Below are 25,947 nucleotides of genomic sequence, written 5' to 3' on the forward strand. Positions count from 1 at the left end.
CTCTGAAGTTTGATATAGCACCTTTGAGCATTTGCACTATGTTCTCAACTTCTTGGAGCTTTAATGATATATGACAATCAGTGGGGTAGCTACCAGTTGTTTTGTTCAGCTGGTACTAATCCCCCGCTTTGTCTTCTCATGACAGCGAGTGGCAGCAGCCAGCAGCGCCAGGAGGCATTGCCGCCGATTGCTGTTCACACCTTCAGTGGTATGTGGTGGACTTGCACTGCCTTCCATCTTGACTTTTTCTGTCTGCCTGCCTCTTTGTCCTTATGTAGTACCTGCACTCTTTCTGTGACTCTAATACTAATTGGTGGTTGGGTGGTTTTTATTTTGTAGTTCTTTTCTGCAGCTTTTACTGCTATAGCCCGATATTTGTAAGAAAGAATATGACAGATTTTGTAAGAGGGAATAAAATGATTGCTCGTTTGGTTCCTATTGGCTAAATTGTCCATAAATATATTTGCCTATAGTACTACAGAAGTGTTAACTGAGACATCTGAATACGTGAATGAAGCATGCCTTGGCAGGTCTTTGTGATAAACCGTTGCTGTTCACTAACTTCGGATGTTTCCTACTGGAATAGGTGATGGGATATCTGATAGTCATCCACTAACTGACATGCTTTCCTTTATGATTCTTCTTTTACACAGAATCAAACAGTAGTTTGTAGCTAGCTAATGGTCAGATGAATTGTATGGCGGGTTTGAAACTCTTTATTGTTCTTTGCTTGAATGGTTGAAATTTCATGCTTTCCAAGTAGTAGACTTGTCAATGCTCTAACTCTGCAATGAGTTATATAACTTCTCTATTAAATGATTAGTTCAGTATAAAGTGAGCTTTACCTCATGCTCATCATGCGTTATACCAAAAAGGAAAGTATGGGGTAATAATTTAGTAATAGTGAGTAAATTGTGTTTGAGATTGTTTCAAATTGTATGTGTTTTGAACAGTATGTGATCATCTTCCTGGAAACCTGCTCAGAAATTCACTTGTCTGGCTGATGTGGTGAGTGAATCTTATATCTAAGTTATAGCTGTATGCTGTAGATGATTTATCCACTGCCATATTTATGAAATACATTAGAAAGAATCAACTTAATTGGTTGTAGGGGTGTAATAATGTATTATTGTTATTTTAGTTAACTTTGAATATTAATTATGTATCTGGAGCTGATAGATGACCTAGCTTTAGGCCCCTTTAAACAACAAACATCATCGACATCATAATTATGTATTTATTTACAAACAGTATGCATATATGTTGCCATTGATGCTTTCACGGCCCGTACTTATAGACATGATACCGTATAGGCTTTTGGGCTTATGCTGTGTCAAGAAAATAAGGTGAACTTCTTTACGCTTTGCAGAGCACTGTGGTCTGCGTCATCAGAAGAAAATCTCGACTGTCCACGAGAAAGGCTTCTTAAACAACGACTTTTTGAATTTATATGTTACAATAGAAGTGGAAATGGTATGTTCATTTTCTTCTGATGGCGCAGAGCATAGTTCTCTGCGAAACGTAAAGAAGTTCACCTTATTTTCTTGACACGGCATAAGCCCAAAAGCCTATACAGTATCATGTCTATAGTATAAATATATTAAATTGTTTGTGTTGTGGAACAGCACATGAAAACAATAGCTCTGAAATCAGCTGATTCCATTTGGCAATGCAGTTGAGCTGTTTTATACTTTTGCACCATATCTGCCATGTTCTTTCTTACAAATCTCTAACTATAGTGATTAGTGACTCATTCAGTGCTAGGGTGGTATAGCCCTGGTTTTCTGAGCCAAAGGTGGTGGGTTCGATCCTGGCTCAGTCTGATGGTATTTGAAGGTGCTCAAATTCACCAGCCTTGTATTAGTAGATTTATGAGCATGTAAAGGAACTCCTGTAGGACAAAATTTCCAGCACTTTGGCATCTCCAAGAATAATAAATAATTAGTGGTACGTGAAATTAATAACCTCATTACTGGTACTGTATCAAGGGAGTATAGAGGTGGAATTATTCATGTCTTACTGGGCTGTGTAGCTCAGATGGTTGAGTACTGGCCATCTGTTGTCAAGGTGGTGGGTTCAATCTTGACTTAGACTAGTGGTATTTGAAGGAGCTTGAATATGCTAGCCCTGTATTGCTAGATTTATCAGCATATAAAAGAAAGGGAAACAAATAGGCAAGTGCAGACAGGGTCATAAATATAAAGATAGGTAGGAACATTGAAAGGAACTCCTGTAAGACAAAACTTTCCAGCATTTTTGCATCTCCAAGAATAGAAAAGGTAGATAGTGAGACATAAAACCAATAACCTTAATACAAGTGCAGTATCAGTGCATATGCACCCTAAATTGGTCAGGACGCTATTGAGAAGGAGGGTTTCGGGGTGGACTTGGAGATGCTGTTACAGGGAGTGAACAGGTCTTCCTCAGAGGTGGCATGAACGGCCATGTTAGATGAACAGATCGCGGAGATAAGAGGTGGCATGGTGGCTAAGAAATCAGGAGGGAGAAGAGATCATCCAATTCACCAAAGCTCATGCGAAGTCATACTGGGGAACCTGCTGCAACCCAACATCAGTTCCTGTTGACTGACACCCTCATGAAACACCATGAAAAACAAATGGACAGTCAGTCAGAGTGGACAAGATCAAAGGTTTCAAAGTGAGAAAGCCAGAAAGTGCTGGATTAAACTGTGTTTAAGTCTTACCTGATAGAAGGACTATTTCCTTATCTCTAATACCGGCAGCATCTGAAGAAGTGTATATGACACTCGTTCATCAGCATACAGGGTCCGACAGAAATAGCTTTTTTTTTTTGCTAGGGGCTTTACGTCGCACCGACACAGATAGGTCTTATGGTGACGATGGGATAGGAAAGGCCTAGGAGTTGGAAGGAAGCGGCCGTGGCCTTAATTAAGGTACAGCCCCAGCATTTGCCTGGTGTGAAAATGGGAAACCACGGAAAACCATCTTCAGGGCTGCCGATAGTGGGATTCGAACCTACTATCTCCCGGATGCAAGTTCACAGCCGCGCGCCTCTACGCGCACGGCCAACAGAAATAGCTGACGAATTTCAAACGTAAATAACTCATCAACGCAGCAAGCCATTCACAAATTTAACTCTTTCTGTCATAATGATTTACATTTTGCATCACCCCTTTCTTTTTATTTGAAGCACAGTGATGCATATTATGCATCACCCTGCATCACCCGCGTCACCCTGCTTAATGGTTTGACATTATGGGCACAGTGATGCAGCGCATAAAGCACCTATTTGTCGTAGTTCTCAAGTTCACTGACAGATGCCATTAGAGTCCTTACATATGTGCGCTTAGAAGCAAATAACTGAGGTCTGAATGCTGCTGCGTTGAGTACAGCTATGGTACTCGGGTGTACCTTCTGCAGTGTGCAGGAAACAGTCAAAAGGGTAGTGATTGCCATTTATGCCACGTACAGTAGATTGGAGCGAATTAACACCTATATTGGCCACAGCTCTTAAGCAGGTGTTATTGTCTTGGTGCATGGTCCTTGACCTTGGAGAACATATGCACATGTATCGCCTCATCCAGGCTAGTCAGTCAGTCAGTTGCTAGCATGGCGTGAAGTGGTGAGCATCGAGGTTTCATGATTGAGATTTTAAAAAATGCCGACTTTGTTACCACAACACAGCGTTTATTTCATAGACACTTTGGGTTAGATCGACATGGGAAAGTTCCGAGCAGGAATGCCATTCTGTTATGGGTGAATAGTTTGAGAAAAAGTGGTTCAAATGTTAAAACGAAATAACCTGTAGGCCTCGTAGCGTTCGAACACCAGAGACCTTCCGTGAAGTGAAACATGCTGTTACGCAGTCTCCTCGACGTTCAGTCCGCAGGCATGCTAATGCTATCGGATTCTCGGATCACACTGTAAGGAGGATTTTTCACACAGCGATGAAGTTCCATCCGTACAAAATGATGGGTGTTCAGAAACTCAGTGAACATGATTGGGTCAAGCGCAGTGCGTGTTGTGAGACTATCCTGGAAGCTGTGGCAGCTGATAGCAGTGGAAATGTTGAAGTGAACTTTCATTTGTCAGGCTACGCTAATAAACAAAATTTTTGGTACTGGTCCGCAACCAATCCTCAGCAGATCCATGAGTGACCTCTCCACAGCGGACATGTTACTGTTTGGTGTGCTGTCACTGATTTCATAATTGTAGGCCCTTATTACTGTTTCGAAGAGGACAGAACTGTGACAGTAACATCTGATCGTTACGTACAGCTGTTATGCAACTTCCTTCAGCCAACACTCAACGACCAGTGGAATCTTGCTGTGTAGTTCCAACAAGATGGTGCTACTACACACACAGACAAGTCATCAATTGGTCTCCTCAGAGAGATGTTTCCAGGACATCTGATCTCCTTACGAGGTGATGTTCCTTGGACAACCTGTTCTCCTGATCTCACCCCTTGTGATTTCTTACTCTGGGGATACCTGAAGGATTGTGTCTTCTGATGTAAGCCGCAAACACTGTATGACCTGAAAGCTGCCATCCGTGAAGAAATCAAGGCAGTACCACAAGACATTCTCATGTGAGTCATGCAAAACTTCAGGGAGATGCTTCAGAGGTGCATCAAAACGGACGGTCAGCATTTGTATGACATTATTTTCAAAACCTAGTGTGTATGTGTCATAAATGGCAAACACTACTCTTTTAAACTGTGCAATAAATTTGTGATGGCTTGTTAAGTTACTGAGTTGTTTACATTTGAAATTCGTCAGCTATTTTTGCCGCACTGTTTATTTTATAATGTCGGGTCCTAGTGTCTGTTTAACTGCAGAAACTTGGACATCTAGGAATACACGAAGCTACCTTGCAGTCGTGGTGCATTTTATAAATGAAGATTTCAAAGTATTACTCCTCAGAATGTAAATGGGTCATAGCAAACATTTTCTAGGAATAGTTAAGAATGTGAGTGACGAGCTGGCGAAAGGGACAATGGGGAAGAAAATGTAATACTGCTATTTATACGTACTTACTAAGGTACGCTTAAGGACTACAAGAGGCAACAGGTATAGAGAATGTTTCTCCCAAAAGTTGACCTGCAACTTGTATTATGTTGCTTTTATATCCTAATACTCCAACCTAATACTTCGTGTAATGGATACACAGGAACATGATACTGGAAAGTAACCATTTGTACCATCCCTAGTGGTAACTACAGTGGCATTAAACTCATGTCGCATACTCTAAAGATCAGGGAACGAGAGATCATAAATTGTGTGAAAATGTTCGTTCATTCAACGATGCATGCTAACCAGTGCAGATTTGTACCAGAAAAGTCCACTGTAGTTACATTTCAGGCTATAGGGATTCTGATGGAAAAATACAGAGATGCCAAAAAAGATCTGCACATAGTTTTCATCAATGTTGAGGAGGTATTCAATAGAATACTGAGATATCTGATTTAGGCAGCATTACAAGCTCATGGCATTCAGAATCATATGCGAAATTGATCCAGGATATGAACAAGGATGCAAACACTCTTGTCAGGTGCACTGCAGATATATTGAAATCTTTTCTATCAAAATTGGTATTCACCATGGTATTGTTCTCAGTGTCCTCTTTTTCATGGTTGGCATTAATTTCCTGACATTGGAAATCACAGATTCACTTCTTGAGACCTTTCTATTTGCTGATAATGTGAATTGTTCAGCGACAAAATAGTATTGCTTCTGGAGGTATCTGGAAAATGGCAAAAAGTGCTAGAAGACAATGGATTGAAAGTGAACCACTCAAGGAATAACCATCTTCACTCCACTTTCAAAGATCCCATGGCTTCAATGCCAGATATTTTGTTTGACTCCCGACCACTCCCGAGATTCTGTGGTTTTAAATACCTTGGCTCTGTGGTGGAAAAACTAGATAGATGTGATGAGGATGTAAATCACAGGATCAGTGTAGGCTGGCTGAAGTGGAAAGAAAATTTGCCTGTGTTCTGCAATAAGAGGATGCCACTGAAGCTGAAAGGAAAGCTTTACATGGCAGTGGTGAGGCCTGCCCTGACTTATGCTTCAAAATGCTGGACATTCTATGAACACCATAAATGTTTTCTAAATGCCACAGAGATGAAGATGTTGAATATGTCAAGGTGGATCACGTCTGAAATGAGTGCATTAAAAACATGTTACATGTAAAGAAGACAGTCATGGAGAAGGTTCAGCATGAGCAGGTGATATAGTTCGAGAAAATGAATGAACAGGATTAAAGCCATGTAGCTAAAAGAGCCCTTGACTTTCAGCTATCCAGGGTATGAAGAAGAGAAAGGCTAAAGAACAGGTGGGCCCAGCAGATGAGGCGATAACTACTACTTAACAGCTGCAATGATGTTGAAACACAAGCAGTTTCCAACAACAAAGTGCAATTGCTTTCTGCTAACCCTGGAGGATCTGCAGCAACAGCTCCATCACCAGGATGTCATCAATGAAGCTAAGCTGGAGAGTAAAATCAGTGCATATACCTACAGCGAATATTAGAGTTGCTGTAATAAAATGGTCACATTCTTGGACATTAAAAAAAAAAAAAGAAAAAGGAAAGAGAGAAGGAGGTGAAGACAACTTGAAAGATATGGAAGACATGCATTGGATTGTAACACATAGAGCAATAAGGTATCAGAACCAATAAGAGCCAGTTTTTAGAAAACAAATTTATTAACTAAGTTTAAAATAAAATTTAAAATACAAATCAGAGTGAGTAATTGTAAAACACTTTAATGTGCTCATAAGCACTTACATAAATATAATGAGTGTGCCTTTAAATGATTGCACCACTTCACATTAAGAAGAGAAATCCTGTATGTCACATTTTAATTGGACCTATTCGACTTTGAATTTCAGTTAACATTCAGTGTTTTTACTGTCCTTGTTATAATTTAAGGTGTCTTGTAGATCATCAAATAGAGATGTCCTAAAGGAGGACAAAACATGTCTCGAAATATAATAATGTCTTAAAATAAAGACAGAGGTGTGTTTGGTATAGGATTTTACAAGTGTATATGTACGACAACAAGGGCTTTATAATGACATTTATTTTATGAAATGAGAGAAACACAAGATGCCATGAGGGCGAAGTGACAGATACCTCCAAGTGAGGATATGAAATTAAGGAAATTAATCCCAAGCAAATTTAAGAGGAAACACTGGACACGAGATCATGCGACTTCAAATGTACAACCATTCTGAAATTTTATGAAAGTTTCATATGTTGGAACATAATCCATTTTTATATAGGATATATACTGGTACTAAGGACTAGCAAGGAAAAATTAACAGTTACTTTAACTCTTGAGCCAATGGGTGTGCATCACACATTTGAAAAATATACCAAACTGTTCATAATGAACTAAATATTTGAGAAGTGGTTTCCATTTACTGTCACTTTAACCGTTTTTAAAAATTTCTTCCCCTTTGAATGCATAATAATTTTCTTCTTTTATGACCACATAGGATCACTTTAGTCAGTCCGTCGTTCAGGTCTCTATGAAGGGATTGTTCGGGCTTTTCGGTCCTCCCAGTAGGCTTCTTCAGACGCTCCGATCTTCGTGCCCTTTCCTCAGTTGAAAATATGCATGTTGTTGGTTTGTTTTGTGTAAGGGTAAAGCGGAGGTTTGCATTCTTGAGTTTTGTATTCAATTTTATCTTATTTGTGGTGTCTTCTGTTGTAAGGCCTATTTCGTTCAGATCCTCTCTTACTTCTCTGATCCATTTACATCCTGTTGTGGTATTTTTTGAGACAATATTGTGTTGTACTAGTTGTTTCAGAAGTCTCGAATCCTGCATCCTCATGATATGTCCAAAGAATCCCAGTCTCCTCTTACGCATAGTATCTGTAATGGGTTCTAGCTCTTTGTACACGACTTTGTTAGGTATTAACTGCCACTGTCCACCTTTCTGGAATTTTTTGTTGATGCAGATTCTTCCAATCCTCCTTTCAATTTTCTGAAGTCTGTCACTCTTTGATTGTTTATTCAGGTAAAAAGTGTTTTTGCTGCATATGTAGCTTCTGGTTTTATAACTGCATTGTAGTGTTTTATTTTTGTACTTATTGATAGACATTTCTTTTTGTAGATATCCCATGTTAATTTTTGTGCTTTAGCTAATCTATTTGTTCTTGTTTGGATTGAGATTTTTTTCATTTAGGTTATGTGTTATTACTTCTCCAAGATATTTAAATCGAGTTACTATTTTGCTTTTATTACCATTTATGGTAACTTCTTTTGTGTTGGTTTTTGGGGCATAATTTCTGTTTTTTCAAATGATATTTTGAGGCCAATTTATTTGCAATGTTTTGAAGTTCTGATATTTGGGGTTTTGCTTCTTTTATGTCCACTGCTAGTAATGCTAAATCGTCAGCAAAACCCAGGCAATTTGTTTTGATTTTTTGGCCAATCTTTATTTTGGGGGGACATTTCCTAAACCATTCCCTCATTACCATTTCTAGAGCACAGTTAAATAATAGTGGTGAGAGCCCATCTCCCTGCCGCAGTCCAGTTTTAATTTCAAATGTCTCTGAGGTTTGGATTTATCACTCCTTGGTGCTAATTTCCTGATAAAATGTCTTTCCTGCAACCTTGGAACTGTATTATCTGATGCGCGCTGGCCTTAAATATTTCGTTCCCCGCCCCGAGCGAGTATATTTTGTAAACAAACCTTCCATCAACTGAACCCGATAAGATAACTGCCCAGTGTTTATCCCTGTGACTTGTCTGAATATTATTAGGGAATTTAGGAATCAGAGTTCACTGCTGAAAACTTCCCTTTGACCTGTATAATTATATATAGTCTCCTACACGAAATTTCCAAGTACTGGTTCGTCCTTATCGCCACTCTCATCATTTACTATTGCATCTGCCACAGACACATCATCTATTTCATCATCACTGCTGCTAATATTGTCACTGCTACTTCCGACTAAATTTTCATCTCAATTATGTAATATTTCAAGCACGTTACTGTCAGTCAAACCACGGCTGAGTGCGACGCTTCACACGGACTGATGACACTGCAGGGAGACCGAAAGCAGCAGAATGAAACTGAATGAGGGGAATAATATTTATGACGAAACAAACCAACTCGACACATATTTCAGATAAAAGGTCGAGACATCGTCTTACAAATGAGATATACACCATGAACAACTGGTTCTCGTATCGTATGACAGAAAGCAGCACTAACTGATGTCTACACAGAGCGCTAGTGGAGAGTTACGAAAATATTACAAGCTGAGAAATAAAGACGAATATAGTAAATAAACTGCACTCTTGATGTAAAATTAGAGCAAAGAACATCACGCGAAAAGACAAACTTCTCAGATCATCATTTCTTTATTTTATTTTGCGGGAAAGAATGCAGCAAACAGACTTTTAAAAAAGCAGAGATTAGTGCTCAGACTTACTTGACAAATACTTATCCTTGCAAAAACCACTACATTTTAATGATTTTCAATTCTTATTTACAACACTGATAAACCCAAAAATGTCTTCTTGGAAACAAAACAATTTGCACATCCATAATTCCAAAACTCTTCGCGCTATAGCCGTAAATGTGAAACCATGTATGGGTCTATACCACGTATAGAGGTCGGCGGCTACGGAAGAAAAGAGGGTCTATACCACGTATAGAGGTCAGCGCTGAGGGGTTAATTTGGGGTGTAGTCCAAGGTGTCTTAAAATTTTATACAGAGATTTTCTATGGACGCAGTCATATGTTTTTCTTGAAATCTACAAATGTTATCACCATATCTCTGTTTCTTCTCCTGTTATAGTCCATTATCAACTTAAGACTCATGATCTGATCAGGACAGCTCCTCCAGGGTCTGAAACCTCCTTGATATTCTCCTAGTTCTTTCTCAAGTTGTAAACTTATCCTATTAAGGATGATTATTGAAAATATTTTGTATGTTATGTCTAGGAGCGAGATTCCCCTATAGTTATTAGGGTCGGTTTTGTCTCCTTTTTGTGCAGTGGGTGAATGAGGGCTGTTGTCCAGTGTTCTGCTAGTTCTTCCTTAATCCAGATAGAGACAAGTTGTTGATGGAGGGCAACTTTTGCTGATGTTCCTGCATATTTCCAGATTTCCGCAAAGGTCTGATCTTCTCCTGGCGCTTTGTAGTTTTTTAATTTATTCAGAGCTTGGTAGACTTCCTTTATTGTGGGGGAATTGATGTTCTCTGGTGGTGTTTTTCTCGGGGTGTTGGTGTCCAAATGAAGGAGTTCTGTAGGTTCCTCACAATTTAAAAGCTTGTTGAAATATTTAGCCAGAATTTCTGCATTGTCTTTATTGTTATGGGAGCCAGCTTACCATTTTCATCCTTCATCAGTAGGGTCGGGGGTTCATATTTTCAGAGCTGCTGCATAGTAATTTTATTTAAAAAATATATATTTTATGTACACGTCAAAGAAAAACGAATCATCATTTCTTTAAAAACTTTTAAAAATGTAAATTTTAGGGAGAAATTAATTTTTATGATATGCCTGCAAATTTTCATTGGATAATGCTGATATCTAACTAATTATTCACTAAAAAGTAGAATGACAGCATGGCTAACATGCCTGCATTGTAGGCTACAGTAGAGTCATTCTACTCTAGACCTAGTTCACTACATCCATCACTTTAACTGAAACAACTATTATCTAGATCACACTTGTCACTTGTATTTACAGATGCATTTAATTCCATCACAATATCTTCATTGTTTAATTCCAAAAATTTTGCCATTGTATGTGAATAACAAAATCGTAAACAAGAAAAGCAAATCATAACAAGAACAACGCATGGTTCAAAGCTAGTACGAATTATGACTTTCATTTGTCCCAAAAATCTCACACATAAATGGATGTATTTATTACCAAAACATTCCACATTCCAAGGGGAAAACATGCCTGATGGATACTGCCATCTGACAGATAAATTCACAACTTCTTCGTCCAGCTCCATAGCTAAATGGTTAGCGTGCTGGCCTTTAGTCAGAGGGGTCCCAGGTTCGATTCCGGGCAGTATCGGGAATTTTAACCATCATTAGGTAATTTCGCTGGCACGGGTACTGGGTGTATGTGTTTCTTCATTTCATCCTCATCACAACACGCAGGTCGCTTACGGGCGTCAAATCAAAAGACCTGCACCTGGCGAACTGAACATGTCCTTGGACACTCCTGACACTAAAAGCCATACGCCATTTCATTTCACAACTTCTATTTGCTGGTAAACTAGACCTGTCTCTGAAAAACATAAAAGTAGTTAGTGGTACATAAAAAGCAATAACATTATTATTATAAAGTAGACCTGACGATATATTGATAGCGGCAGATGAGATAGGCGCACACTTGTCAATCTCTTATCGCCTACCAGTTCAAGGTTAAATTAAAAATTGCTTACTCGAAGAAAAATTGCTGATTAGACTTAATGTCACTAGATTTGATGAAAATGAACTTCAGGGGCTTGAAAAAACCCTTGAAATCATGGAATCATTACACACATTTAGGAAGATGAGTGAGCCTGAATTTTCCTAACATTGTTAATCATTTACCAAAATTACAAAGTAGACATATATAATGCCTAGCTTACCTTGGCCAAAGGAATCTGGTATGAACACATCCATACTGTACGAGAGCAATCTGCAGAGTACACCATACCAAGTTTCTCATGCAGCCAGTGAGTCTTTTCGCTCAAGGACAAACCAACAGACAAACTATGGCAGTCATCCAGTTACATACTTAGGATTTAACAGATCAGACTAATCAACCAATAAGCTTAAAACTAAAGTATTGATCTTCTCAATTGAGCACAAGAAAGATTTCACAACTTTCAGTTGTTTTATGTGACATGTCACTATGGGATTTTTGGGCTAAATTCTTGGACCACTTGAGGGCACTTAAAAAAAAAATTATAACCAAACCAAGCGTTAACTAACTAAAAATATCAGTATACCATCTGTTGCACACAGGGGTCCACTCAAATGAAATTACAACTGTAACAAAAACTTTTTTTTTTTTCCTTCTTCCAAGAATAAGGTATTGGTGAAAGAAAGGAATGAAACATGAAAAAAAAGAGCAATGTGAAAAAACATGTAATGCAACTGGTTGGTATGCTGTATTTTGCAGATAATTTAAAGAACATTTTCCTCAGCCTTAAAAATCATATAATTTAATAATAATGATGAATATAGTATATTGCCAAAATTGAATTGGTGCAATCAAGACCAAGCACTGGACTCGGTTCATGTGTGCGAAACCGGTTTCACAAGCAGGTCACACACTCTGTGAGAACTGGGCGTTGTGAAGTAAGAATACTACTAGAGTTGAATTTGAGGTTGTGCAATTCAAAGTTTGGGCCGACTCTGTGTACAAAAGGGTCTGCAAAACTACGTGAAAAGGAAAGTAAAATAAAGAGAAAAATAGAAAAGGAAAGTAATAAAGAAAATAACCTTTAATGGTTGTGGTCTATAATTATATAATAGGCTCATTTCAGAGTTGTTCTGCATCAGTTTTATGAATATATGTGTGTATAATAGTAAATGATCATTTGAAGGAAAGTAGCAAAGCTGTATAAGAGGTGAGAAAATAACAGAGAAGGTATGTTCATGGGACACACTTAAATCAGTAAGTCATTTTTCCTTTAACAGGAATGTACTGTAGGTCATCAGCACTAGTTCTTGGCTTAATCTATAACACCAATTTGTTGTACTGGTACTTCAAAAGTTTGAAGAATGTGTAGAAACTTCCCTTATAATTAGGAGATAATTGCTTTGGGATAGTACATGATAGCAGCTGGCACTTTCTGATGAAAATTTGCAAATATTTTTATTAATTTCTACAAATACTTCCTTGTTTTGTGGTAGAGAATTGTCTTAGTACAATCACCTAACTATCATTAAATATGTTTTCATTCTATATTGATGGATATGAATGGTAGACTTGACTTGAAAGAATATTACTCCAGTAATTAAGAAAAAATAGGAAGACTGTTTGCACTTGAAAATCCCAACTGATTATATGGTTGATGTACTGTAGTTTGATGTCATAAGATAGCACCTTTCTTAACTAGATAATAGTTATAATTTAATTTGTAGGGCATGCCTTTTCTAGTAGGTCTCATTAGCATTTTTGTTACCCAAGAATTAATTGAATGGTGTTGTGTGAATAATTGTGTAAGTTTGTTTACAGTGTCAGCTTGAAGCTGAATACACTGAGTTTCATGTGAAGTAATGTAAGGGAAACAAAACATGTGATGCTGCAGCCCTGATGGGCCTTGGCCTGCCTAATAACCGCCACTCAACATTACGAATCTCTTGGCCATTATTCTTGGCTTTCTAGACTGCTACAGTAGAAACTGGTCTAGAAAGTCAGTGGCGGACTATATGCTCTTTGATAGTAAAATGAAGATGGGCATTACATACATAAAAGTAATCTTATCGACTGCTGGTTGAGATGAATTAAAGTATTGAAGCTAAGAGAGGAGAAAACAAGGGAAAATATCTCAAAATAATAAAGGAAAACATGCTGATGGATCAACCAAAAATTGGAGAAGAAAAATGCAGAAACTTTAGAAACACACTTAAGAGAGACAGAAGATGTAGTATGTGAATGGACTAGTATGAAGAAGAAATGGAAGGAAACCCTGTAGTGGAATGATAGAATGGAATAGTGCAAATGAAGATGCTTTTAGGACCTGGTTCCAAAATAGGATGGTTGAAGCACAAGAAGTGTATCAGTCAAGAAAGAAAGGAAGGAAAAAGATAGTGACAGAGGAGAGGAAAAGATACAGAAGAGTGGGCCAAGATGATGGAAGTAGATAGTGAAGGTAGTAAAATTGTATTATATGGAATTATAAAACGTAAGAGAAGGAAAGATATGATGGAGTATGTCAATGGTAAATCAAGATGACAAGGAGGTGGAGAAAATGGAGGACCTCAAAATGATGTGGAGGGAGTGCTTCGAAGAATTGCTGAATACAGACAAAATCTCAGAGGAGAAAGTAACTGAGGAGGATGAAAAAGAACTACAAATGGAAACAGACGTAACAGGGGAGGAAGTGGAAGCAGCATTGAAGAAGCTGAAATGAGAGAAGACACCAGGTTTGAATGAGATGAGTTTGGAGATGTTGGGAGCAGGTGGGGAAACAATGGCTATATTGGGTGATGAGAGTTGTATGCAAGGAGAAGGCACCTGTAGACTGGAAGAAGGGCATCATTGTACCATCTTCAAGAAAGGAAATAAAAGGGAGTGTGAAAACTATCAAGGAGTTACTCTAATGTGCCATTGTATGAAGATTTTTGAGAAGATTCTGCAGAAATAGGTTCAGGCTGAAGTAGGAAGAGGGCTGAGACAAGAACAGTATGGTTTCAGACCAGGAAGGTCCAAAGTAGACAGCTACAGCTACAAGAACAGCTTTATGAATATGGAAAAGGTCTGCTAATGGTCTTTTTGGATATTGAAAAGGTATATGGTAGTGTACGCAGAAGCAAATATGGAAGACCTTGGGGAAAACACGACTATGTGGACGATAAAGGAGATGTATCAACGGAGTGTGTGTTGTGTTAAAGTAGGAGGAGAGAGAGCAGATTGGCTAGAATAGAAGAATGGTTGGAACAAGGTAAAAAAAAATAAAAAATAAAAAAATTAAATGGCATATGGCTTTTAGTGCCGGGAGTGTCCGAGGACAAGTTCGGCTCGCCAGATGCAGGTCTTTTGATTTGACTCCCATAGGCGACCTGCGCGTCGTGATGAGGATGAAATGATTATGAAGACGACACATACACCCAGCCCCCGTGCCAGCAAAATTATCCAATTATGGTCAAAATTCCCGACCCTGCCAGGAATCGAACCTGGGACCCTGTGGCTAAATGCCAGCACACTAACCATTTAGGGTCATATTCATGAACGTGACTTTGACTTTGACTTACGTAAGTTCGTTTAGTTGAGTTTCGTGGGAGTCTGTTTCATAAACGCAACTTTAACAAAGTAGACTCTGGCGTAAGTAGACTTTGGTAAGTTACGATGTGAAGAATTAGATATGAAGTTGGCAATGAAAACAATGGAAGAGCAATGTAGCATCTCCCATCACTCAATGTTTTTCCTTAATAAAGAGGTAGAAGAAGAAGAAATTCAGCTATTTCCTGCGTTATAGATCCAGTTAATACAGTTAATTTTTATTTCTCGGCGATGGATGGAAAGAAAAAAATTGCTTTCAACAACTATGAAAGGGAGGTGTTACTAGAACTATGAAAGAGAAGAAAGATATGGCTGAAAACGAAATCAATAAACTTCATCTCGTGGTTGGCTATGGCCTGATAATTGAAACTAAAAATCCCTTTCCTATCACAGAAAACCTCAGCATGGTTGCCACCTGGACTTATTATTGGTACATGGGTGCAATCAATAGCTCCAACCACTCCAGGGAATTGGGATCTTTAATACACACGTCGCGCATCATTTTGACATTCAGCTTCATTTGGGAACGAAACAAACTGTGGTCTCTTTCAGGCAGTCAGGATCGATATTCGATATTCTTTTGATTATTCTACATACTGATGGCTGGCTTACTCCTCGTAAATGAGGGGAATCAATTTGGAAGTTACCTGAAAACCATGGAAGTGTGAAAGACTATTGTATTTACCATAAGAATGCATTAATCTGTGCTGATCATCCCTTAACCTACTGTAAATAGATAACACGATGAGTAGAAAGTGCAAAAACTTTGCGTTATAGTAACAATAATTTTACCTGTAGCATAATATCTTAACGACCGGGCGATTTGTCAGTGTGGTTAGGGATGCGCGGCTGCGAGCTTGCATCTGGGAGATAGTGGGTTCGAACCCCACTGTCGGCAGCCCTGAAGATGGTTTCCCGTGGTTTCCCATTTTCACACCAGGCAAATGCTGGTGGGGGCTGTACCTTAATTAAGGCCACGGCCGTTTTCTTCCCATTCCTTGGTCTTTCCTATCCCATCGTCGCCATAAGACCTATCTGTGTCGATGTGACGTAAAGTTAAAAAACAATCTTAACGAAATTAGCAACTGTATTATTGGAGGTATGGGTGGTCCTCGATTATTATATTTCTGTAATTCGTTTTCAAACATGGTTAGTACATCTAATACTGTACGTTTGTCGAATCTATATCGTTTTCTGAACTCATTATCTGTATTAAATTCAACTGGGTTCCGTGCATCTCTTTATAACACGCCGAGGATTAGGCACAACGTACCGAATAATTTCCTGGATCTCTTCAATTTCGTCTACAAAATTAACTACACCGGCAATATCTGCCATTTTATTATTTTTCTGATCTCAGAGTCTACTTAAGTATGGAACATCGGCGACTTGGAAGTGAAGTCGCCAACTAAGTTTACTTACCTTCAAGTAGTGATTATGAAATGGAAATGGCGACTTACTGCCTTCTAAGTCTAAGTCAAAGTCTCGTTCATGAATACGACCCTTAGCCATGGAGCCGGACTGGAACAAGGTAGTGCATTCTCATAATTACTTTTCGTTGTAGAAATGGCTGATGTAATGACATGAGTGGCACACGAAATTGGGGAAGGAAAGATGAAAGCAGTGGGGCTTTCAAATGATTTGATGGTGTGGGGAAATAGGAAGAGGAAGAAGTTCAGGACTTGTTATATGCATGGGATGAAATAGTTCAAGATATGGCATGAAATTTAGTTTAAAGAAAAGTAAGATGGTATTTACAACTGGGTAAAATGATAGGCCAACAACTGGAGTAACGATTGTTGGGGAACAACTAAAGAAGGTAGAGAGATTCAAGTACCTAGGCAGCTTAATACAGCAAAATGGAAGAAACAATAAGGAATAGGTGAACAGGGGAAACAAGCAGAAAAATTCATCAAAAATATTAGAAACTTGGTGTGGAGTGAAGATGGCACACAAAGCAGCAAAAGAGAGAGATTCCAGAAGTACTAAATCTCAATACTGACATGCTACAGAAACTTTTATAAAGAGAAGAGAGAAAAGCAGGATCGAGGTCTGTGGAAGGAAACTTTTGAGAAATAGAATGGTTGTAACAAAATTGGATAAGAAATAGGGTTAGAGAATTAGTGAAAATTGAACCATTACTGGTCAGAATAGAGGAATCAAGGCTTGGACGATATCCTGAAAGATGTACGAGATAGAAGTGGAAGTCAGGAGACCGAGAGGAAGTTCATATAGCTGAAAGGAGTGGAGCAGCAGCTGAATGGGAGGACTGAGCCAGAGTGACAACAGAGAGATGGTGGGAAGGTAAAAGATGATGGAGAATCTTATATTCTAAATAAACCTAGCCGGTGGCTGGAAGCTGTACAAACGATGATGATGACTGAACATCTGTTTAGCATGCACTACAGTATATCTATTCAACATGACGTAGTAAGTTGAAATCAGTCAAGAAAGCTAGGTATTTAACAAGAATAATTGTAAATACTGAAGTAGGTAAGCTTATACAATAATACTGTTTATAACACAACTAGACGGGAATGATCTACAAGGTAAGAACACAGTTGAAATTAAGGTTACAATGGTAATTGTGGACCATTATAATGTTTTTATCTTATGTATGTATGTATATATGTGTGCGGTATTAACTATATTCTTATATGGTTTTATTTATTTCTTACGCCCGCCTATTGGTCATGATTATTAAGGCATCAAGTCAAGCTGGTTTGAGTCCCTTAGGTGGGAAAAAAAAAATTACTGTCAGAATGTTAGCCAGCAGGGCAGGAAAGATGGTGGTACATAATTTCTAATCACTAGATTGCATGCTAAAATTCCAAACCTCTCTGCAGTGTTCATATGGAGAGAAGGCATGTGACGCTGTTTAAGGTGATTCATCTGTCGGATGGTGCCGTTAAGCCTTGAGCAAATCTTTTGGTGTTATTTGCTTGGAATAGATTATGTGCCGACCCTGGGTTTCACCCTCTCCCTACCTCATTAGCATCATCGCCACCAGATGCGCGAGTCACCTATTGACATCTACTAGAAAGACCTGCAGAAGGCTACACAACACCAAACCATATTAATTAATTCATTAATTAATTTATTTAGTGTATGTTACATCACAATTATCAAAATTAAAGTAAATACAGGAATAGGAATGAATGAGGTAAGTCACTGCTTCCATCTGTTATCTCTAATTTCTATTTGCAAAGGAAACATATTTAGTCATGCTTGTTTATCACTTCAGTCTATGCAAAAAATTATTATTTTTACTTTTCAACCACTGCATTGCTAATATAGCTTTATTTTAAGGAAAGACATGAAGTACTGGGGATTGATATTCATTTCATGAAACCTTAGAATTAACAGCTCTTAAATACGTGTTTGCCAGCATTAAAAGTTGATTGACATCCATTGGATGGCACCGTTAAGCCTTGAGCAAACCCTTTGGTGTTATTTGACTGGAATAGGCTATGTGCCAACTCTGTGTTTCACCTATTGACATCAATTAGAAAGACCTGTGCTAGGCTTCACAACACCAAACCATATTTATTTATTAGGGCAGAAAGCATTCTTAATTTGCATATTATGGTACTACAGGGTCGTCATTTTATTTCAGTTCGTTTCCAGTTGCATAACTCCTACTTATCTGCCATCACTCCAGTCCCTTTGGCGGGCCACTTCTCCAATTCTGTCTACTTGGCTGACTGCATATTCTGAGCTTTTCGCTTATCACCATTCGTTAGTGAGCGAACGTATGTTTGGGCATCCCAGATACGCACCATTGACCTATAATCTGCCAGGTAATGATAGTGATCCATCCACAAATCGTCTCTTTTTGATGGAGGTTCATTTTCAAGAAAGCATATTGGAACAAGTTTGAGACAGAACTGGATGAAAGAGTGTCAAAACTCAAACCTGTTCCTGAGTCTTATAATGAATTTTTGAAAGCAGTAAAGGAATGCTGATTGCTTTCAATAGCACAAGGCTGCAGTTTCAGCTACATCTAAGGATTACCACCAGAATTGGCAAAAGAAACTAGCTATAGGACTACCTAGCTTTCTTCAACAAGGACCCTTTTAGTACACAAACAATGAAGCTGGACAAGAGCTACTCACAACTATCTCAGAAGTCAAGAGAGAAACCTGGACTGAACTAATGGAAGAGACAGATATGATTAAAAGTAGCCAACAGGCATGGAGACTCCTCAGATGTCTTTGGAACGACCCTATATATATATACTCCGCTATATTCCAACATGTTTGCCAATCAGAAAGCTCATTTGTTATTAAGTAATCGTATGCCTGAAAAATGCCTAAATATATCAAAGTGTAAATTAGAATGAAGTAACTTGAGAAGAATAAGTTTGCTCAGCACTTCCATCATAATGAGTTGAAAGTGGCTATTGACAGATGTCAGGCAGGCATTGCAGTAGGATTGGATGACATCTGTGTGGAGCAGATCAAACACTTTGGTGTGAAAAACCTGGAATGGCTGTATTTAACTACTGCTTGGAAGCCTGCTGTTTTCTAAAAGTATGAGGAAGGCAAGTGTAATAGCCATTCTTAAACCTGCCAAGTCACACATTGATCCCAAAAATTATAGACCTATATCTCTTCTATATCTCCTTTTCAAAATTTTTGAAAGTGTTTCTGTACAGGCTATCTCCAGTCTTAGAACCTCTTCTTATTGAATAGCAGGCTAAATTCAGACCCGATAGAAACTGGTCATCTCAGATCCTCAACTTCACCTAATTTATAGAGGATGGATTTGAAGCCCAAAATAATAATGGGGTGGCATTTATAGAGCTCACGGCGGTTTGACACAGTCAGTCATCTAGCCCTTTCACAGAAGCTTTACAGCTTTACAACAGACTATAAGCTGATGAACATCATTGGCTAATTGTTTCGAAATTGATTTTCAAGGAACGGCAAGGCAGTGTCTTGGTGTCCACCTTGTTCAATATTTACACCAATGACCAACCACTTCCAGAACAAACCAGAAGATTTTTATACACTGATGACTTGGCACTGGCTGTCCAATGTAGAACGTTTGATACCGTTGATCATCATCTAAATGTGGCACTAGAAGAACTTGGCCATGAACCTACTACGCTGGCGTAGCAGGGGGAGAGGTGATACTCCCACGTGGCGCGTCCCAGGTGGCGGATAGGGAAGTCCTAACCGGCTTGCCGGTGGACTTGAGGGAAATAAAATACCTCTCGCGGACCAAACACACAACCCCCTGTGGGTGGGGGACGCAGAAGAGAATACACCCACGGTATTCCCTGCCTGTCGTAAGAGGCGACTAAAAGGGGCGACCAAGGGATGATTGTCTTGCAACCATAAAACTACTTGTGATCAGTACCACCATGCGGAGAACATCATGGGTCACTTTTACTTGTGCGTAGTACCATTATATTGGGTACCAAATAGGTTTGTGATTAGTAGCACACAGGAGCACCATGCGGTCAGCTTTTGCAGTACCTGTGATTAGTACCACCACATGAGCAGGACCATGGGATGATTGCTACCATGGTTCTGCCTTGCCTATGATTAGTACCCACTATATGAAGAACACCATGGGATAGTGCAGGTCCCTGTGGTTAGTACTCTTATGAGATGAACACCATAGGATTGCGTTGCCTGTAAATGGCGCTGCAATGTGAGAAAAACCATAGGTCTGTATTATATGTCGAATTTCATAACCTGTGAGTAGTACCATAATGTGTGGAATACCGCGAGTCTCTGCTACTTTTGATTAGTTCCGCAACATGACAATTACCATAGTTCTACTTTCCTAGCAATAAGTACTGTTATGAGGGGCCGATAACTTGGATTTTGGACCCCTTTTAGACTGCAAGCATCATCAATTCAGTGTTATGCTATAGAAGCAGTCCCTTAGTCAGTAATCATATTGTTTTAGTCAGTTTCTGTGAATGTAAGGCATTGCGGGTCGCATCCACTGATTGTTTTAAATTCATCTCCATCCATTCATTCTTCGTCCTCACGTTTTGAATTCTGGTCAGTGGGGAATTTTGGACTTTTAATTTGTCATTCCATTTCGTCTCATTTTGTACCATTAGGGGCCAATGACCTTGATGTTAGGACTCTTTAAACAACAAGCATCATCATCAGAAGAACTTGGTATACACTATTTCAACAATCAGCAAAGATACAACTTACTGCTTCCATCTAAAGCACAAACATGCTTCTAGGAAGCTAGAGGTGTTACAACATGGGGTATGTTTAGAAAACACTGCAAATCCCAAATATGTAGGAGTCTCACTGGATTGTACACTCACTTACAAGCAACACTGCCTGAACACAAAACTTAAGTGCAAGGAATAATATTCTTCGAAAGATAACATGCTCTACCTGGGGAGCACACTCACCTACAGGAAAGACCACTGCACTTGCTCTGTGTTATTCTGCAGCAGAGTATGCTAGTCCCATCTGGTAATAAATCTGCCCATGTAAAGGAAGTGGACAAGGCCCTTAATGAGACATGTAGGTTGATTACAGGGTGTTTGAAACTTACACCTGTTATTAAACTTAATCTCATGGCAGGCATTGCCCCCCCATGACATCAACTGCAAATTGGATATTAGTGTTGTGGGCAGATAAAAGAGAAGTGTATTAAGGTGAAACACAAACACATAGTCCCCAAGCCAGAAGAATTAACCGTATGCAGTTAATATCCTCGGCCTGGGTGGGGATCGAACCTGGGGCCCTCTGAACCGAAGGCCAGCATAAAAAATATTATTCATCTGGTTGTATTCATGTGTATGAGTAATAAATTCATAGATATTTCATAATTTTGAAATATCTGGAGGTGATGATCTATTCGTTGACTCTTCTATATTTCCTGCAACTCAGCATACCTCACCAATTAAAATTTAATACTTAATCATGTTTACTTGACAGTAATACAATTGCACTTGGATTCAGATTAAATAATTGTCACTAAGATAGTTGGGAATTCGGCAAACTAAGAAATGGAAGAAATAGCCTTGATGAACTATATACATCTACCTTTCTTCCCAACAATCAACCTTTAATTCTATGCAACCGTTCTGATCTATCAACAGTTAAGTGCAAAGTAAGGTATACATCCTGGTGTTAATTGTGCATTTTGTTGAAGTTATATTTCTCTCTTTCTTTCATGTTATGCTGCATGGCTTTGCACTGTTTAATTTGTGATTAACAAGATATACTTTCAGTATATATTTATGGTGTTGGTACAAAAATTATGTTTTAAGTTATTTACTTTAATTCATTTAAAATATCTAAATTTTATTTGTATTTTTATTAATTTCTTGTTTTTTTTTGTTTTTTTTCTGCTAATTGGGTTACAGAGCTAATATCAGTTATGTTCTTGTACCATCCAGTTATTTATTTCTCATTAGTTAGCTGATATGTGTTGTTGACCTGTAAGATAGAAGAGGAATAACTTAATGAAAAAATGAAATGCACTGAATTCAAAAAACAAAAGACAGAATTTCACTGCAGGGTACTTCATAAGTAGTAAAATGAAACTATCATGAAAATGTTATGTTTGTGTGCGTGCGTACCATCTTGCATTGTAATTTTGTCGTAGTATGTCCTCGCTACCACTATTTTGCAATTGGCTTTACGTCGCACCGACACAGATAAGTCATATGGCAATGAAGGGATAGGAAAGGCCTAGGATTGGGAAGGAAGCGGTCGTGGCCTTAATTAAAGTACAGCCCCAGCATTTGCCTGGTGTGAAAATGGGAAACCATGGAAAACCATCTTCAGTGCTGCCGACAGTGGGGCTCGAACCCACTATCTCCTATCTCCCGGATGCAAGCTCACAGCCGCGCACTCCTAACCGCGCGGCCAACTCGCCCGGTACTACCACTATCAAATAGGTTAGCAATTTGTTTTTTAAGACTGATTGGCCAACAGTCAGTATTAAGCTCATTTAAAAAAATCAATTATTTGCTCTGTTGAGTTATAGACAGAAAGATAAGTACATGACAAGGAACACACAATGGGATAAATGCAGTGACCTGACAGTAAGGGAAGGGAAGTAACAGAGAGAAGGGACAACAACAAGCATGAAAGCACAAAAAGACAAGGACCATATCCACATCGTCTAATAGATGGGCTCTTTCTTTGTCAGTCCCAATTCTTCTACATTAATTTCTTCTCAGCCTCTGACATGCTCATTTCTGTTTCTCAGCTTCATCAGATGGGCGGGTATCAATACTCACCAGTGATCTCCCCAGAAATTTTCATCAGCCGGGTGGCAGGAATGAGTAGCTAGGCGGGGAATACTACGTAAAAAATGAATATGATAAAATCTCAATTTATTCCCTTCAGGGCATTAACAATAATATTAGACAGGTAAAGATTGAACTATTGAACTATTTTAGGCCCAGTTTCTTCAACGAATGTTAGGTGTTAACACTGCTGTTAAGGAGACTTAACATATAATTTAACAAAATGGTCATCTCATCAAGAATTGTTAACTCTAACAAGTTGTTAATACTTGTGTTAACATGGCAGCAGCCCTGTGTTAAACCTCTTAACAGCTGCTAAAATTTCAATATGGAGGCATGTAGAAGACATAAGTTTGAAGCTTCACTGCTGTATGAAGACTATTTATAAACTAAAGAAGGCAAAGTACGAGCCACACTAAGAAAAAGAGACTTTTAGAGTTGTTAGAAGAGAGATTTCTACAAAGATATCTAATTACCAAAGCCATAATGCACAAGGTACTAGAAGAAATTAAAAATAGATTAGAGTTCTGAATGGATTGAAACTTATCAGTGTCTCCAGTGCACCAGTAGCTTATAGTTTTTATAAGGAGAGGTCAGACCCTGTGTCCAGTTGATTTCAATGAGCTAATTAATGTACATGTTGGGGGACCCTCAAAAGTAACTTGTGTATAAGGGTTTAGGTCAATACGCTTTCGTTTTCGAAAAAATTGAGGACAAACGTCGTGAGGCAGGATCCGCTTCGGACCAAGTGGAGGTGATAGAACACTAAAAGGCGAACACATTTTACTTAAACATGTCAGGTCTACAACCTAATAATTTCTAAAAATGTGATGACTCCACAGATTCCAATGCAACGCGTATATACTTAAAGAGTTGCAGCACAGTCATGCAGAGCGGTGGCCGAGTGGTCACCGAACATGTCTGCAAACTGCGCCGACGTGAGTTTGAGCCCCACCGTAGCTATACTTTTTATACACATTAAATTATTATTTGAGGGAACGTGAAGGCAAAAATGTGAATAAAAATATTAGGCAAACTGCAGTGAACTTTATTTTCTACCTCAAATTAATATATGTGTGTGTATATATATATATATATACAGAGAGAGAGAGATAGAGATCCAGCAGTAACTGTGAGAACGTAGGCCTATTACAGGTAGAAAATTAAGTGTACTGCAATTTACATAATATTTGTGTTCCCATTTTTATCTTCACATTCCCTCAAATATTAATTCATTCTCTAGAACAATTATAGCTGTGACTAGACTAGAACTCATGTCTACGAGGTTTGCAGACAAGTACAGTGACCACTAGGCCACCACTCGGTTTGACTGTGATATAACTCCAAGTATATATGCGTTGCATCGGAATCGGGGGATTCATCAATTGTTCAGAAATTATTAGGTGGCGGACCTGACATGTTTAAGTAAAATTTTTAGTGTTCTATCACCTCCACTTTGTCTGAAGCGGATCCCATGTCATGATATTTGAACTCATTTTTTTCAAAAACAAAAGCGTATTGACCTAAACCCTTACACATGAGTTGAATGTCACCCCCACAGGTACATTGAAGCTTGTTGAAATCTGTTGACCGCAGGGTCTGGCCTCTGCTTGTTAGATATTATGCTTGAGACACTTTTCATATAATTGTAGGCGACTATGTTCACGAGTGCAAGACAAGAGTGTGTAGAATTCGACAAAGAATTCCTGATGACATTGCAGCATTAAGAAGGCATTACAATATTTTCCCCGCAGTAAAAGAATGCCCAAAAATCATTCAAAACATACCAATTATCATATTTACCCATTGATGTAGGAGCCTTAGATTGCACTCATTTAAGAATAATATTGAATGTTGTGATATAATAGTCCACTCTTCCATTTTTCAAGCACACTCGCATACTTTCAAATTAAACTTTATAACAACATTTGTCGTGCATTCATCATAATAACGCTTTTGTTGCCTCTTACTACACATGTTTACATCTTAGCAGTCCCTGCTAACCATAACCTATAATAATGTCAACTATGTGTGACAAAATACTATTCCAACATACCGCTAGGAGCACTTTATGTAAATAAACAAAAGACGCTCACTGCCAAACACATTCAGAAATCTCACGGAAATGTGTTAATTTGTCTTTAACAATTGTTGCATAACAAATGTTGGGATGTGTTCATGAAGCAGGGCACTTTTAACCAAAGTGTTAAATTAATAACATTTGTTAGTTAACATTTAAGTAACATTTAACACAGAGTTGGAGAAACTGGGCCTTAGTGTTATTATTCGTGAAAAAGGCATAACAGAGTATTTTGAACTAGTGTTCTACTGCTCGTTCATAATCATGTAACTCCGGGGCTTATCACTCAGTTGCTGCGGAATGCCGTACAGGTTTTGTAACGTCATGCAGAATCGAGTGCTCACACGCATTTCCACGCTAATCCATACACCGCTCGCGCACAACATTATGTGGTAGTCAAGCTAAACATTTAAACTCTGATGTAATTGATGCAGTTTTGCTGACAATAATGATTATTAAATAAACAGTTTTACAAATTTAATTTGGAGCACTGAATGACTCAAATATGTAAATATTAAGTAACTAGCATATATCTAGGTTATGTTAGCCAGGCGGTCCATAAAAATGGAAAAGGTCCTAGGAAGAACACTGCTCATTGAGGAGCCATATTGATAGATCTTTGGCCTTGTTGTAGGAAGAAGTGGTTGTACTGTAGAAG

General features: G+C 38.6%; 1 protein-coding gene across 2 annotated transcripts in view; it reads left to right on the plus strand.

The window, feature by feature from the left end:
- The window catches only part of LOC136877040 (solute carrier family 66 member 2), an 84,956-nt gene that overhangs the window by 33,914 nt on the left and 25,095 nt on the right, over positions 1–25,947 (plus strand). The window contains exon 4 of one of the 2 annotated variants that reach the window (XM_067150842.2): positions 146–208. The exons of the other annotated variant lie outside the window; for it this stretch is intronic. Coding sequence (XP_067006943.2) covers positions 146–208 — 63 coding nt within the window. The remainder of the gene's footprint in view (positions 1–145; positions 209–25,947) is intronic. 2 annotated transcript variants of the gene reach the window in all.

Source organism: Anabrus simplex, chromosome 7, assembly GCF_040414725.1.
Source record: "Anabrus simplex isolate iqAnaSimp1 chromosome 7, ASM4041472v1, whole genome shotgun sequence".
NCBI classification, from domain to species: domain Eukaryota; kingdom Metazoa; phylum Arthropoda; class Insecta; order Orthoptera; family Tettigoniidae; genus Anabrus; species Anabrus simplex.